At 35.9% G+C, this 17,694-nt stretch overlaps 1 protein-coding gene across 1 annotated transcript in view; it reads left to right on the top strand.

Moving 5' to 3' along the window:
• LOC148127624 (ALK tyrosine kinase receptor-like) overlaps positions 1 to 17,239 on the top strand; it is a 213,346-nt gene extending 196,107 nt beyond the window's left edge. Inside the window, exon 5 of the mRNA XM_087929823.1 lies at positions 17,091 to 17,239. Within this exon, the coding sequence (XP_087785949.1) occupies positions 17,091 to 17,239 (149 nt within the window). The remainder of the gene's footprint in view (positions 1 to 17,090) is intronic.
• The last annotated feature ends 455 nt before the right edge of the window (positions 17,240 to 17,694 follow it).

Genomic DNA, 17,694 nt, shown 5'->3' on the forward strand with positions numbered 1-17,694 from the left:
TGTCTGAAGATCGTGCCCTTCTAAGGCTAAAGTTCTTTTGTTGAGTAAATTAACCCAGTCTTTTAACCATAATAAGTTGGCTGCCCAATAATATAATTCCCAATTTGGGAGCGCTAGCCCCCCTCTACTTTTTGCATCTTGTAAAGCCTTAATATTGATTCTAGCTTTTTTCCCTTGCCAAATAAATTTAAGTGTTACCTTATTTATATCTTCAAAAAAAATTTTGGTAATTTAATTGGGATTGTCTGGAATAAGTAAAGGAATTTTGGTAAGATGTTCATTTTGATCGTGGCAATCCTGCCTAATAGAGAAAGCTGCAGCTTATTCCAGGATTCTAGGTCTTTCTTAATTTGCTGTAATAGTTTATCATAATTATTCTCTTTGAGTGATTTACTATGTGGTGTTAACCATATGCCTAAATATTTGACCTTTTTTGTTGCCTGTATCCCTATGGTTTTTTCTAATTCTTTCCTCTGATTCTGTTATATTTTTAGTCATTAATTTTGTCTTATTTCTATTGATCTTTAATCCTGCTACTGCTACTGAACCAAATTGTTCTAGTTCTTTTATTAGGTTATGTCCTTTTTCCATGGGTTCCTCTAGGAAGAAAACCATATCGTCTGCAAACGCCTGTAGTTTATATTCCTCTGCTTTGACCCTTACTCCTTGGATTTCAGAGTTTTGTCTTATCCACGTTAACAGTGATTCTAAAGCAAGTATAAATAGGAGGGGTGAGAGGGGGCAACCCTGTCTAACGCCCTTTTCAATGTTTAATGGGCCTGTTTGTTCACCATTAATTAGTATGTTGGCCTGTTGGGTGTTGTAAATTGTTGTGATAATATTCTCGAATTTAGTGCCCAGACTCATGTTATAGATTTTTTGTATTAAAAAGTGCCAATGTAGATTATCAAATGCTTTCTCCGCATCTAAAAACATGAGTGCAAATTGTTTCTCTGGATGAACTTCATAATATTCTAAGACGTCAATAACGGTTCTTAGATTATTTTTGATTTGGCGGGATGGAAGGAAACCATTTTGATCTTCATGAATGTATAAATTTAAAACTTGTTTTACTCTATTCGCTATAATTGAGGTAAATAATTTATAATCAGCGTTTAAAAGTGAAATTGGTCTATAATTGTTGATATATCTGGCATCTACATCCTCCTTTGGAATTATTGAAATCAACGCCCCTCTCCATGAGTCTGGCATTTTGGCTGCCAAAAGTACTTCGTTAAACACTTCCAGCATCAGTGGCCCTACTAACTCTATTGTAGTTTTGTACAATTCTACTGGAATCCCATCTGGACCAGGGGATTTATTATTACTTTGGTTCTCCATTGCAGATTTCAACTCAGACCATGTAATATCCTTATTTAATAATTCTTTCTCTCCTTCTCCTATTGTTTTATCATTCGTATTCTCCAGATAAGTTCTTATTTTGTCTTCATTGATTTCTTCTTTTTTATATAATCTTTGAAAATAGTTTAATATAATATCTTTTTTCTTCTCAATCTCATGTTGTGGTATGCCTTTCTGATCTATTAGTTGGTGTATCAGTCTCTTTTCTTTTTCTTTTTTAAGTTTATAAGATAGCCATCTTCCTGGTTTATTAGCGTGTTCAAAATAATTTTGTTTGGACCTTCTCAAACTAACTTCTATTTTATCTTGTTCAATTAAATTCAGCTTATGTTTGGCTAATATTAACTGGTTTTGTATTCCTTGGATCTTAGGGGTTTTTTGTGATTGTATTTCTAAGTCTTTGATTTGTTGTTGTAATACGTTTTGTCGGGCATAAGTTCTCTTGTTTCTCATAGCATTATAGGAAATTGTTGTACCTCTTATAATTGCTTTCATAGAATCCCAAATATTCTGTTTTGAAGTTGTTTCATTATTATTATCTTTTAGGAAATAGTTTAGCTCCTCTTTCAGCTTATTAATATACTCTTATTCGTTTACTGTTTGGGTATTTAGTGTCCATCTTTTTTTTATTCCTCTCCTGTCTCTCCAAATTAGTTGTATTGGGTTGTGGTCAGCCCATTCATTTGGTAGGATTTTAATTTCTTAATTTTTTAATTTTCTTAATTTCTTTCTCATTAGCCAAATCTTCAAGGTTCTGTTCCCTCCATAAATCTTTTAAATTTAACTCTTTCATCATTTCCTTACATGCTGCAGAAAGTTCCCTTTTTCCCATATTACTATGGTCTTTTTGGTAGTCTGCAATGGAGTTAAAATCGCCAATCAAGCAAATGTTCCTTTTTTCAAAGCCTACTATTTTTTGGTGAAGGTGTTTAAAAAATTTCCCCTGGTCTTCATTTGGGGCATAGATTGCTACAAGTAAAAATGTGATGTGGTTTATCCAAACTTGTATAACCAGAGTTCTTCCTTTGGGATCCAACCAGGTTAATTCTGCCTTTACATCTTGTTTTACGTAAATTGCAATTCCTTTTTTCTTGTGTTTATCGGCTGGTGCCGTAAAAAGTTTCCCTAATTTTGGACAAATTAGATGTCTTTCATCATTTTTCGAAATATGTGTTTCTTGAAGACATATTATATCTGCGTTATGTTGAATAAGTTTTGAAAATATCCTTTTTCTTTTTGATATTGAATTTAATCCATTTATATTGATGGAGAGCAACTTCTTCCCCTCCACCATTTATCTACGTCTGCTTAGATTTTTGCCTAGTAATGATTTGATTCTCTTGTTGTTGTTGTTGTTGTGGGATTTGCTCTTCTCTCCCAGGTTGTGGTTTATCACTTCCTGAAATTGGAGAAAGTCATTCCTTTTGGGTTCTGTGACGATATTGGTCCTCCTGTGGTCTCCTTTTAAGTTCTTCTTTAGTGGATTGACCATTCGTATCCGTGAGCTATTGATAAAAGTCATGGGCCTGTTCTGTCGATTCTATTTTGATTTTCCTCTCTTTCCACGTAATTAACATCCCTTCCGGGATTAACCATTTAAATTGGATTCCTTTTTTATTTAAATCATTAGCTAGAAATTTATAATCTTGTCTTATCGTCCTCACTTTCTTTGGAATTTGTTTTAAAATCATGATTTCTCTGCCTTTATATGATATCGTTTCCTCCCTAGACATTTTCAAAATTAAATCTCTCAGACATCTCCTAGAGAAGCGGATATGGATTTCTCTTGGACAGTTGTTGCGTCTGGCGTAGCTTGTGCTAACCCTATATACCTCATCAAACTCTTTAATTAGGTCATCTTTTTCTTTTCCTAACCATTCAGCCAATATTTCTGCCATCAAATGTTCCAATTCTTCATTTTTTGCTTCAGCCACATTCTGGAACCTTAAATACGCCATTGCTTTGTCCATCTCGAGGTGGACCAGTGAGTCTTCCGTTTCTCTAAGTACATTTTTAAATTCCTCATCCATCCTTTCAAAGTTAGTCTCCATGCATGTTGTTCTGCTCTCTATATCTTTTATTTTCACTTCATTTTTCTCCATGGCCTGCTGTAGAGACCCTATCTTACCCTCCACCTTCGATATATCCGCTTTCATTTCAGCCTTCAGTTTCCCCATCTCATCTTTCAATTTGCTTATATCTGCTCTAGTTTCATTGTGATTTTTAATCATCATTTTTTGAATTTTAGATATAGCTTCCTGCAAGGATAATAAGGAAGTTTGTATATTAATGTTGGGGACATTAGGCTGCTTTTCCCCTGTTAAGGACTCCTCAATAGTTTTTTGAGTTGTTGGTGGGGTGGGTGTCAATGTAGTCGATAGGGTCGGGGTAGCCTTCCTTCCTGTTTTTAAGGCCATAGTTGTCGTGGATGTCATCTCTCTAAGTATTTGTTTTTGTTGATGCACAATTTTAGATATATTATCCCAAATCACCATTCAGTGTTTGGGTCTTGTATTTGAAAGTCTATTCACGTATTTCAATTTAATATCTCACTCCACAGTCTTTTCCCCTATATCATAAATAGATATCTACTACAGTATTCTAGTCTATGTAATAAGAAAATTGGTCAGCAATAGTACATCAATTAACACTTTAAGGAATTAATCTTAAATGTCTTAAGTAGTCTAAATAATTTATAAATAGTTTATATCAACAGAGTTTATCCCTCTTTACTATTAATACTTACAACAGTAATCTCTTAACTCTATAGTAATAATATACCCACCTCTTTTTTTCCCCCAAAATAAGTAGAATTATGTAAGCTATTTAGGAGAAACAATAGGGAGGCAGGGGGCAAAACAATAAGAGAAAGGGTAGGAGAGAGATTACCACAGCTTCAGAGAATCAACAAACAAAAAGCAAGGAAGTCATCTTAAGGAGAAAGTAGTGCCAAACTAGTAATATTAAGTAGTACCACGTAATAAAGAAAGCAAGTTGGGTGAGCTAAAAGTCCATCTTCCAGCTAGGGGATTCTTTTCAGCATTCCAATCAGCAAATGGTGTAATGTGCTGACTAATCTGCAGTCCCAAAGCCGTCTTTCCCAGCCTTCTGTTTGTCTCTGCCTTCTTCCTCTTGCTTCTTCTTCTTTCTTTGCTTTCCAACTTTTAAATCAACATACAAATCTTCCAAAGTCCAATATAATAGATGTGATAGTCGTGTTTTGCTCAGATCTGAGGATTCATTAGACTCGATCAATGTCAGTATTCTTTCACCTCCGTCACCTCCCTTTTCTCAAGTAAAGTCAAAATGAAAGGTCCAAAAATCAGATGAAGTCCCTCACCAATTCCGGACCTCTGATCTCCTGGTTTTAGCAATCTCCCTCTTTCTCCAGAGCTTCCCTTTCACAGGGTAAAATCTGCGCTTTCACTTTTGTGCTTAGGCTTTTCCGCTCTCCATTATAGTCCTTTCATTTTCCCAACTGCTTTTCTGGCTGCTTTCCACCCGACTTCTGAAAGGTGCTAATCACAACCAGGAGAGAAGAATTTATGCTGTCATTCTTCTGTCATTCTGCTATCTTCAGTCTTCAAAGGTTCCAAGTTATAAACCATTTCTCTGTTCCTGTTACTCTCGACCTCGCAGGCTGTCACTGCTTTGCTTATTCACTCAGGTGGCAGACCGGACTTGAAGCCGCCATAGAATGACAGCTTACTCTTTTGCGCCGGGCTCGGGAGCTTCCCTCTTCACTGTCGGGGGGTTGCCTTCCCCACTCTGCCACTTGAGGTTCTCCACGTTGACACAAACCTCTCCGGGGTTTGTGTATCCCTGGGGGGTCACTCCTGGCTCCAGAAAAGGTATTCAAAGACTGCAACAGTCTTCTTCACCTCCGTTCTCCCTGTCCTGCCACCGGAAGCTGTATTGTCGATGTGTTTTTAAATTGTAAATTCAATAAAATCTATTTAAAAAAAGAAAAAAGAAAAACAAAAAAGATTGATCTACCAATTAATAGATGAGAATGGGGATGCCCAACAAGGGATAGAACAGAAAAAAGAAATTGCATGTACATTTTTTGAAGATCTTTATAAAAAGAAGGAGGTAAATGAGGATATGGTAAGAAATTATTTGGGTATTACTAAAGATAAAATAATTAAGGAGGAGATGAAGGAAATGTTAATTAGAGATATTACGTGGCCCGAGTTAAGGTCTATTTAATAGACCTTAAATAAGAGAAGGCAACTGAGCCAAACCAAAGCAAACCACTTTCACTGTGTTCGTAAGAAGGATAGGAAAGGAATATAGGCATCAGGATATTTTGATTTGATTTGATTTAATTTATTTGATTTGTCAATCGCTTACAAGATAATAGGTATAAGTATATGCATAGTTTTGAATCCATGAAATGGGTACATATAAGAAAAATAAAAGAAACAATAGGACAGGGATGGTAGGCACGCTGGTGCACTTCTGCATGCCCCCTACAGACCGCTTAGGAAAGGGGTGAGGTCAATAGTAGACAGTCTAAGGTTAAAGTTTTGGGGGTTTAGGGAAGAAACTACAGAGTCAGGTAGATTATTCCATACATTGATCATTCTGTTGCTGAAGTCGTATTTCCTGCAATCAAGTTTGGTGCGGTTAACCTTGAGTTTGTATCTATTGTTTGCTCTTGTGTTGTTATGGTTGAAGCTGAAGTATTCATTGACAGGTAGGACATTGCAATGTATGATTTTATATACCATACTTAGATCAGATCGAAGATGGTGTAATTCAAGGTTTTCTAGGTCTAGAATTTCAAGTCTGGTGGCATAAGGTATTCTGCAACAAGTAGAGGAGTGGAGAACTCTTCTTGTGAAATATTTCTGGACTTTCTCAACTGTGCTAATATCAGATACGTAATGTGGGTTCCAGACTGATGAGCTGTATTCGAGTATTGGTCTAGCAAATGTTTTGTATGCTCTAGTTAGTAGTATGATATTACCAGAGAAAAAGCTACATAGGATTAGGTAAACAACTCTTAATGCCTTTTTGGCTATGTAGTTACAGTGGTCTCTAGCACTTAGATCATTAGAGATGAGTATTCCAAGGTCCTCTACAGAGCTTGGATCATCAACAAGATCTTGACTATTCAGCTTGTATTTTATTTTCTGATTTTTTTTGCCAGTATGTAAGACAGAGCATTTATTTGTTGAGATTTGAAGTTGCCATTTGTTTGACCATTCTGATACATAGTCAAGATCTTTTTGAAGGGTAGCAGTATTATCTGTGGCATTGAACAGCTTTACATCATCAGCAAAAAGTACGCAGTTGCTCTTAATATGATCACAGAGGTCATTTATGTAGAGTATGAAGAGAGTTGGTCCTAGAACACTGCCTTGGGGGACACCACTGTTGACAGGTACAGAATTGAATAGGACACTCCCAATTTTGACCATTTGTTGTCTGTTTAACAGGAATGCTTCTATCCAGTTATGCAGTTGTCCAGAGATACCATAAGATTTTAGTTTTAGTAGTAGTTTGTCATGTACCACTGAATCAAAGGATTTACGGAAGTCTATGTAGATTGCGTCTATTGCTTTGCCCTGATCGAGTTGTGTAGTCCATATGTTTTTGCAGTGTAAGAGTTGCAGATTATAGGATAATTTTTTCCTGAAACCAAATTGTTTATTGGACAGTAGGTTGTTTGTCATTAAGTGGAGGATAATAGATTGGTTAATAATTGATTCCATGACTTTACTGGTGACGCAGCATAAGGAGATTGGTCTGTAATTTTCAACTAGGCTGGAGTCTCCCTTTTTGAAGATGGGGATGACCATGGCTTGTGACCATAGGTTAGGCAAGGAGATGGTCCTGAAAGATTTTTCAAAGCTTATGCTTAGAGGTTTGGCTATGGCAGTGGAGAGCTTTTTTAAGAAGTAGGCACATATTCCATCTGGTCCAATAGATAGAGGTTGTTTTAGATTGCATAGTGCTTTTTCAACATTGTCTTCAGTAAAATCGATATGTATTAGATCATTATAGTTGTCTGTGGTTCGGCTAGGAAATACTGGGCATAATCCATTGCTGTTTGCAAATACTGAGCCGAAGAATGTGTTAAAGATGTTGGCTTTAATGGTGCCGTCGTTGCAGTCTTTACCATTAGGTCCTATCAGGGGTGGGATGGACCTTGAGTCTTTTAGTTTGTTGTTTACAAAATTGTAAAAAGCGTGGGTGGAATTAGCGCACAAAAGATTTTGCTCGTTTAATGTGATCATTGGTGCATTCAATCTTTATCCGGTGACATAAATTTTGGTATCAGATTTTGAAATTGGCAACGTGGCCAGATTAGTTTTTCCGCCAGAGTGATCTCTTTTTGGATTGAAGTTTCCTTATTGTTATGGGTAATCTGTTTTTTGTTTTTGTTTTGGGAGTTGTTGTTGGTACATATAGATGACTCTTTTGACTTCAAGTAAAAATATGTTGTGATGGTCTTCAACAGTACTGCATCCAGCGAATAGAGAGTGCCAATCAAGGGATGAGAGATCGTTGTCTATAAGATCATAGTTGCCTTTTTTGAAGTTATAATTGGGGATTACATCATTGTGATGATTTTTGTGTGGTGTATGTTGAGACAAAAGTCAATCATATTGTGGTCACTGCTGGAAAAGGGTTCTTTAGTTTGTATTCCGTAAATTAAATTCAAACTATTGCAGAAGATGAGATCGAGGCAGTCGTTTAGTCTAGTGTTGTTGGTTACTAGTTGTTCCAGTCCCAGACTTGTAACAGCATTGTAGAAGGTTGCGTGTATGGTTTCAGTTGTACATTCATTTAGGGTCCAGTCAATATGAGGTAGATTGAAATCACCAAGAAAGATAAAAGGGTATGGGCAGGATGCTGCCCATGTTAGTAGTGTATTTAGCTTGTTTACATGTTCGATGTCATAATCAGGTGCTCTGTAACATAGTAAGAATTGAAATGTGATATTTAAGGATAGTTCACAGATGATGGTCTCAGGAAGAGCAAGCTCCTGGGTAACTTGGATGTTTTTTAGATATAAGGACTTTTTATAGAAGATAGCAACACCACCTCCTCTACAGATTTCACGATTGGATTGGTAAACATGATAGTCTCTTATTGTGGTAATGGAGTTAGGGAGAGATGCATTGAGCCATGTTTCATAGACAAATATGATGTTGAATTTAGCCATATTTAGTAAGAGGAGAAATTCAGGTATTTTATTCACAAGGCTTCTTGCATTGAGTAGCTTGCATTTAAGGCCAGCAGTAATTGGAATTGAGGTAGTTAGGGGTGTGTGTGCCTAGTCTTGGGTGATGGTGGATTGCCTGAGGTAGGGTTGTGGTTGAAGATTAAAGCTGAGTTGCGGGTTGTATGACTTACTTTTGATACAGTCAGCATGGTAGTCAATGTACAGGTCCTTCTCTCTATTGTCTAGTTGTTTTTTGAGTTCAGTGCGGAGTACATGGGAGCGGGCACATTGCTGTATGGTTAGGTCAGGGCGAGAATGGAGGTTCTTATGGTTGGTGTTGGTTTTGGCAAGTGAATTTATAGTATAAATGAATTTACATTTGCTTGATTCATTTTTGCAAATGACCCTGCAGAAGCATGGGGCCATAGAGCCGTCTCTGTTTTTGAGCTCTCGGCCAATGCGGGAAATGTCAAGTATTTCATCAGGGGAGATGGTTGATGCTTGATAATCACTGGTGATGTTTCGGACAGTTGTGATGTCATCATTGTTATTGATGTCCTCTAGACCAACGTTTGGACATTTCCATTCACACTCAATAGTTTCTCTGATGAGGATTGGGATATCATTATTTGTCTGGCTTATGTTTTTTTGTGGATTGGGTTGTGGATTGGGTTGTGGTTGTTGGGTAGAGATGTGGTTTGCAGCTATTGGATGTTCAGGTTTTTGCGTTGTATCTTTTTTTTCCCAAGGTTGGATAATCTTTCTTTTAAAGGATCCAGGGATGCTATTATGGTGTCAAGGGATGTTATTTGTGTTTCTATGGTATCAACTCTTTCAAACAGATCCAGTTTGGGTCTGCATGATTTGCAGAGATATGGAAACTCATTGGATGATTCTAGGTATTAAATCATTTGCTCGGGTAATCCCAAGCAGTCATGATGAGCGTATTTGTTACATAGAGAACATTTGGTGGAGTTTTCATTATCCTTTAGAGTTTTGTAGCATTTAGGGCATGTGCAGGAGTCTTGTGGTTCATTGGTGGTGATTACTTTCTCTTTAGGTTGTGGTTTGGCATTGGATTTTTTTCTTGGCATGGTAGGTTTGTTAAGATGGTACGTTGATTAAATTAATTAATGGAACACTTTTGGGTAATCAATATAAAATATTGAAAAATATTGTTAAGTAACTACATATGTCTGAAGGTTAAAAATGGAGCCAACACGTTTTACTGTAGCAACAAAGGAAGGGGGGAAGCAGGAAGGATAAGCAGACATCAGTTATTACATAAATCCTGAATTATGTCTCTGAAGAAGAGTGAATCATGATGATTTAGTTTCTTACTATATGTGGGAGGCAGAAGTGTGTGAAATAAGATTAGAGAATGACTTTTCCCCACATATCCTCTTGTTGAGAAAGGAAATTAGTCGCATGCATTTTAGATGAAACACGAGGAGTAACTGCAATGTCTTGAGAATTCTATTGAGGTTTTTTGTGTGTGTCATGAAAAGGGGCCAGTTTATTTGAAATGTGCCGGTAGGTGTGATTCAGCCCAAATTACCCACAAAGGAAACAGTAGGAGATTTTTTTTAAATAATGTTACAGCATTCTTCCTTCATAAACTACTAAATAGCCATCTATAAATTGAGAAGTTACCTGCACAGTCATTTCTGAATGACTAGGCATGGTGAATATATTCTTTCTCCCTATAGAAATGCCACTTTGACTTACTAGATAGCCTCATTTCATATCAAAACAGTGTTCCAAATGTTTTGGTACAAAAGACAGGTTTTGTGTGTTAACAGCTAAGGAAGGCAGTTTACTCCATTTTAATATACTGTATTTTATTGAGGGAAACTAATCAATATACACAAATACATGCAACAGCATTAAAAAGTCAACAGAACCTCAAAACAAATAAATACAGCCATACAAAAAGGAAAAGGGTATATAAATTATATTATGAACCTATTCTTGTTACTATGAAGTTAATCATAATATATGGTTCGTAGGTTTTAATTCTATTTGATCTTGGTTTTCTTTTGTTGGAGTATTCTTAGTCAATTTGATCATACTTTCAAATAGAAATAAGGGGTATAAATATTTGTATAAATAGAATGATGTACAATAAAGCTATATTGATGTTGGAAAATTTGATTTCAGTCTATTGTTTTTCAATCTTCAGAGACATAATTACATCTTGGTATGCATAGAAGTTGAGATTAAGTGTTTGACATTATTTTACAATGGCAAGCATGCACATAGTATCCAGAATCATTGAGAGTTGGGTGGCATACAAATTTATAATAATAATAACTTGAATTATTAAGTTTCTACTAATCTGAAACTGTGTATCTAACTATAGATTGCCATACATAACAAGTATACAGATAGGTATCCTAAGTCTCTGTCTTAGACCCAGTATTTTTCAATATCTTCATCAGTTATTTAGATGAGGGGATAGAAGCAGAATTCATCCAATTTGTAGGTGACACCAAGCTGGCAGGAATAGCCAACATTCCAGTTAGACTTAAGATACAGAAGGACCTTGACAGACTGGAACACTGAGTCCTATCTTACAAAATGAAATTCAATTATGGGAAGAGTAAGGTTCTACATTTAGGCAAGAAAAAAAAAAGCACAAGTATGGAAGAGGTAATATCTTGATCAATAGTAGTAACCATGGGAGCCTTGGAGTCCTAGTGAGGAATTACTTAAATATGAATCAGCAGAGTGCTGCAACTGCCAAAAAAAGCCAATGCAGTCCTAGGCTGCATTGACAGAGGGATTGAATCAAGATCATGTAAACTGTTAATATCACTTTATAATGCGTTGTAAAATCACACTTGGAATATTGCATCCAGTTTTGATCGCCATGATATAAAAAAGATGTTGAGACTCTAGAAAGGGTGCAAAGAGGAGCAACAAAGATGATTAGGAGACTAGGACATACGAAGAACAGTTGCAGGAATTGGGTTTGTGTAAGTCTAATGAAAAAAGGACTAGGGGCGATATTAGAGCAGCGTTCCAATATCTCAGGGGCTGCCACAAAGAAGAGGGAGTCAACCTATTCTCCAAAGCATCTGAAGGCAGGACAAGAAGCAGTAGATAGAAACTAATCAAGGAGAAAAGCAACCTAAAACTACGAAGAAATTTCATGACAATTAGAACGGTTAATTAGAGGAACGACTTGCCTCCAAAAGTTGTGAATGCTCCAATACAGGAAGTTTTTAAGAAGAGATTGGATGACCATTTGTCTGAAATTGTATAGGACTAGGTCTTCTTCTTGAGCAGGACTAGAATTCATCCAAGGTCCCTTGCAACTCTATTATTCTATATATTCTACTATTGGACATGTATATTTCCAGTCTTTGGCTATGGCAGGAAGGATTAGAAGGAAAAATGGTGGTATAATATTCAAATATAGCCAGGAAACTCATGGCTCTATGGTTGCATATGGCTTAATAGTCAATGATTGTTACAATATAATGCAATTAAGGGGAAGTAGATTGACATTTCCACTCACTCATGAAACTCACTGAATGACGTTGGCTTAACCTTCCTTAAAAAAGTTTTATGTGGATAAATTTCAAGAAGCATCATATGCAGCTGTTTGGAGACTTTGGAGAAAGGGCAAATGATAAAGAGTTGCACATTTTAACCATAACATTACTGAGGAATATTTTAAATTATTATCCAATTATAGGTTTTTGAAGAGAAATATGTTGTATTATTATATAAAATAAATTCTCTGTTTTACTTCAAAGTATATAGAAACCTTTTAACTAAAAAAAAAGCAAGGAGTGATGAGCCATCAGTTATGATTCAAAAGATTCTTGGTAGGTTTATTGATTAAAATGTTATTCACCATATTCAGGGTGAATTTAACAATATACTGGTAAGGAGAACTTAATTCCTGTCTGAGAAGGTATATTATATCCACAGTATTTGGTTTATCATAATGCATTTGACAGATCTACTTCTGTATATGAATCCACTTAAATTTACAAATGAGAACCTCAGAAAGATACTTGGAGCACATGAAGTCTGTGCAAATCTTTTCCTCCTTTCACTTACACTTAGAGTCTGATCTGTGCAAACTGAAAAATAATCATGGCAATTTTGTCTAACACACAAGTTAGATATGTTAAATTTTGCCATGGAGCTGGGGTAAATGGCTCTCAGTAGTTCACTACTTACAGGAAGCATTACAATAAATGAAGAAATCTGTGTTTTCTTAGCACCAAAAAACCAGTTTCATAAAGTTACATTTATGAGAAACAGAAGTCTGGCCTAGCAGTTGCACTGCTTATACATCTTCATTTATTGTTCCACACTCAGTTTCCCTGTCATTTTTCTCAATATTCTAGACCCTGGGCAGTATTTAATGCTTAGACATTTCCCCCAAATGTTCTACTTCATTACACCATTCTGTATACTATACTTCGGCAACCAAGTGAATTAAACTGAATGGCACACAGGGCTGCTTCAAGAAGAATTCAAGGTGCATCTAGCTTGACAGTCTATTCTGATTTAGCCTGAGGCTGCATGAGAATCTCCTGCTGATTTGGAGAATGGAATCCAATTAAAGAAGAATGAATGTGACATTCTTTTAAAGGGGAGAAACTGGTAGAACTTTATAATCAAATATTTTTCTGACTTTCCAAAACATAGCCCCAAAGAGGGCAGAAAAGAGCAGAGGGAATGTAACCCTCAAGTTGTCTCTGTCATAAATGAGCAGTGCCTTTTTTGTCTGCTGGCTACATGACCTCAGTCAGTTGCAGATCATATCGTACAGCCAATGTCACGGTACCTCTTGAAGAACAACACTTGGTATCACAGAGTAAGTTTGTATTATCATCACGTGCAGTACTGATGAAAAGAAGTATGGTAATATAGGTACAGCAAGGTGGGCTGGAAAACTGCAACTTGAAAACCAATCAGCACTAGGGAGATGTGAAGTAATAGTTTGGTTTCGTATAAAGTCGCTTCCTATGTTTTTACTACAAGGTAGTTGGATTAGTATTCACTGTCATCACAGCAAATGATGGTTTAACTGCTTTTGCTTTTAAAAAATGTCCAGGTTAGTGTATAGCAGAGGAAACAAACATGCTTCAAATCATAAATATCTGCCATTTCTCTGGGTTCTGTGCTCATGGGACTGTTTAGCATGATTGATATCCTCATTTACTTTTATGACGAAGATCATGTGTATGTATATTTCTTTATATATGCAGATTACTTGCCTCCGCTGAACAATTGTTCAAGAGATTTGTGTCTATGGCTTAGCAGTAATAAAGGTCTAGCTTAAACTATATGACATCTGTTTATTAAGCTTTGCCCTGAGCTGTTGGGATAGATGGATGAATGTATGTTTTGTTTGGCTTGCATTTGGAAGTGTATTGCTAATCTAAACCGAACCTCCCAGATGATATATGGATTATAACAGTCATCCTTCAGAATTCATATCAGAATCGTATATATATATATGTTCCCTTAAATTCTCAAAGCAGAAAGATACATTTACTACATTACACCATGCCAGCACATACGGTGTTTTATATGATTTCCACGCACACCTCTTGGAAGAGGGAATTCTCTATTATTGTTATTTTTGTACAATGTGTAGCCTTTATCTGAAGGTCCGTGAGTTCAATTTCCTGTAGAAGGTTTGAACCACACTGAGCAACATTTGCCTAGTCACATCTGGAGTTCCAATAAAGAACAAAACTGGTTACATGCTACCTCCTGGTAATCATTGTAACTAAAAATAACTTCAGAATTCTTATATTTAAAAAATAATTAAAAAATAGGTAGTATTTTTTTAAAAAAATACTATTTTGATGAAATATATGTAGAAATGTATAATGAGTTATAGAATCAGTTTTGAAATGCATACAAAAATTTAAATTGTTCATTTTAAATTTAAAAGCAAAATATAATAAATTAATAGATGCAAACTGGAAATCCATAAATGGGTGAACAGAAGAATAAACTTTATTTTTTATGTCTGTAATACATTTAATACATGGCTCTTGTAGCATTGTAGAATTTTGACATTGTTTTATTTCTACCAGTGTCTGCAAAGTAGAAAAAAATGAAATAACAACAACCTAACACTAGCATTTTAGCTGGTACATTTTCTTCCTCTATAGAATTGACCATTGACATCTTGATATTAAGTCAAGAAATAAATGTTTTAATTATATAAACAATGTATCATGTTTTTGCGGGTGAATGAGTTTTTGAAATCTGGTGGTCGCTATGAAGTTTAAGAAAAAGGCAAGCTGAAATGTTGTTTTCATTTTAGCAACACTTTACCAGAAATGAAAAGAACAAAATAAAATAAGAATGGAAAAAAGAGTTCTGCAGAACTACTCTCCTCTATATGCACATTAGAGTTAGTATTGATTCAGTTATTCTCTATTGGAGATTCTCAGTCATCCAGATCATGATTGCCCCAAAGGTGCTTTTTCAAGAGGCAACTGGACTTTCTTTGAAGATGTTTCGCTTCTCTCATCCAAGAAGCTTCTTCAGAGCTGAAGAAGCTTCTTGGATGAGAAGCGAAACATTTTCAAAGAAAAACAAGAAAGTCCAGTTGATTCTTGGAAAAGCACCTTTGGGATTCCGTTATTGCTTGGAATGCAATAGGTTATAAATTCATCTTTTAGGCACAAAAACTTTCTTAAGATAGTAAAGAGTTACTGAATAAATATGAATTTTATATAGCAGATTTCCAAAGTTTTCAAGTCAAATTAAGATGCAGTGTATAAGAAATAACTGCACAAGTTAAATTTAGCAGTAACTGGTATGGGGTGGGAGAGTCACTGGAAAAGAAAATCAGTTTTCAAATAGTAGTAGCATCCATAATGTTGTTGTTATTCACAGTCATAGATGTGCTCTAAGGATCAGCCAACCACTCAATTTGGAATTTAGTTCTAATATTTAAATATATGAAAGGATTAAGAATTTGCTATATTATAACTGAAAAAAGCAGTCCTTGTAGATCTGGTCCTTGTTTGATCCCTCTGACAAATCATCCACTTAATCTGTCACATACTCATCTCAGTTATCTATAAAGTCTTACCAAATGCAGTCTATATTGAAGATACCTTTTGGGTAAAAAGAGAAAACTAGAAAATTAAAGGAAAATTACTAATACAGCTTATTGTTACTGATTGTTTAATTAATATAACAACTGAAGTTAAGGAATTATTTGAAAGTTGAACCTGAATATATAGTTAATGACTGATGATACATTATAATTAAGACCATAAAATATATGAACTATGTATTGCCAATCCAAACTTCTTCATCAGTTCATGTGGTAGCCTTAGAAAAAGAACTATTTTTGCGCCCATATATACATATTGAAATATGAAAATAATCCTGATCCTATTTTATACAGTTCCCATAAGATCATGGTTTGTTTCCTTCCAGCAATTTTAGGGCTACAATTTTCATCTTCCTTAGCCAGCATGGCCAAAATGCCAATATTCAAGAATAATAGGAATTGTAAACCAGCCCTACCTATAAGAATTGCTTTGATAATGTTTGATGCCTAGTCTCAACCTTGGAGGGAGTGGGTGAAAATGTTTGTGTAGCTTTATTATTTATTTATCTATTTTTTATGCTGCCACCATCTGAAATATGCTTTCTGTCTTTAGGAAAATTGTTGTATACTAGACCACCCGTATGTTTCAGAAATATTCAGAGTGACCATGGGTGGCCAAAAATTCAGTGCTAGCAGATGTGACTTCTAACTTTATGTTGGCTTCCCCATTGAGTTTCCTTGTGGGAAGCTGGCAATGAGTGTCAGAAACCCTCCCTCCCTCTTCTTTCCTTCCTTCCTTCCTTCCTTCCTTCCTTCCTTCCTTCCTTCCTTCCTTCCTTCCTTCCTTCCTTCTTTCCGTCTTTCTCTCTCTTCTTTCCTCTATCCTCTTTACTACCTTCCCTTCCTAACCAGAAGGTAAGTGGCTGCTGCTGAGTGGAAGATGGACTGAAGGAGTGTGGGCGAATGACCAGTGTGACTTCAAAGAAGCTGGTGGAGGGTGCATCATTTCTCCACTAACATCTCTCTGCAAGCTTCCCACAAGCAAAGGAAGTAGGAAGGTGTCAAGGAGTGATGCAGAATTGTATCATTTCCTTCTGAGTTTCCCATTGACTTGTGGGAAGTTCTCAGGGTATGTTAAAATGAGGATCACGTTACTATGACTCACTGGTATATGACAGCAGCGCAAAAGAGCAGCAGCACAGTGGTGCTGAAGTGGCAAACAATTTTCCCAATTTCATTTCTTTTTGAGTAATAGGCCCCAGCATTCTGTAAGTGAGTCCATTTGAGGCAAATCTGTTGACAGAATCTTGCAGCATTTTGCCCAATTTCAAGTTTGGACACAAGAGTTTTAGTAATTTATACAGAGAAAGTGGTCCTTTTTGTTGCAAGAACCAAATAAAAAAGGCAGAGTATTGAAAAGCAAATACTGGATATACTTTCTACTTTGTTCTTAGGAATTATTGATCGGTTCTCTGTCTCTTGCCATTCTTCCACATACAGAAAACCTTCCTACTGGTTTCTATTGCTCCTTTGAGGATGGAGAGTGTGGCTGGACTCAAAGCTCATCAACTTCATCAAAGGCCCAACTATGGCATATTGGGAATCCAGAATATCATCACTTTTGTTCACTGAAAGGTAGATTACAATAATGTTATACAACTGGGTAAACTAAGTGGTATGTCAGTGGAATTAGGTTAGTGATAGGAGTTCTTCATTTTTTCAGCCATTATCATTTATTTTGATAGTTGGAGGGTTTTTGTTGTTGTTTTTACAACAAGAAGAATATTTTGTGAGAAACCGGAAAGTATTTTCTGACACAGAGTCCATATGCAACAGAAATATCTGGTTTAAAAAAAACCTAATAGGACTCATAGAAAATCAGTTTGGTTAAGATTAGTAACATTGGTAGATTGGCAACTCTTAATCTGGTTATTAATGATGTACATCATCAGAAGCAATGCCTTATCAACTTGATTGCTAAAACTAAACTGTCTTGGTCCTGGCCAAAACTTGGAGAAGGCATTAGTTGGGAATTCCAGGACTATTCCAGATGGGGAACTCTAAAAAAAAAAAAAGAACTAAGATGAAAGTGAGCCATTTCTGT

The sequence above is a fragment of the Pseudonaja textilis genome, chromosome 1 (assembly GCF_049901715.1).
Source record: "Pseudonaja textilis isolate UNSWEBS1 chromosome 1, rPseTex1.2, whole genome shotgun sequence".
NCBI lineage: Eukaryota > Metazoa > Chordata > Lepidosauria > Squamata > Elapidae > Pseudonaja > Pseudonaja textilis.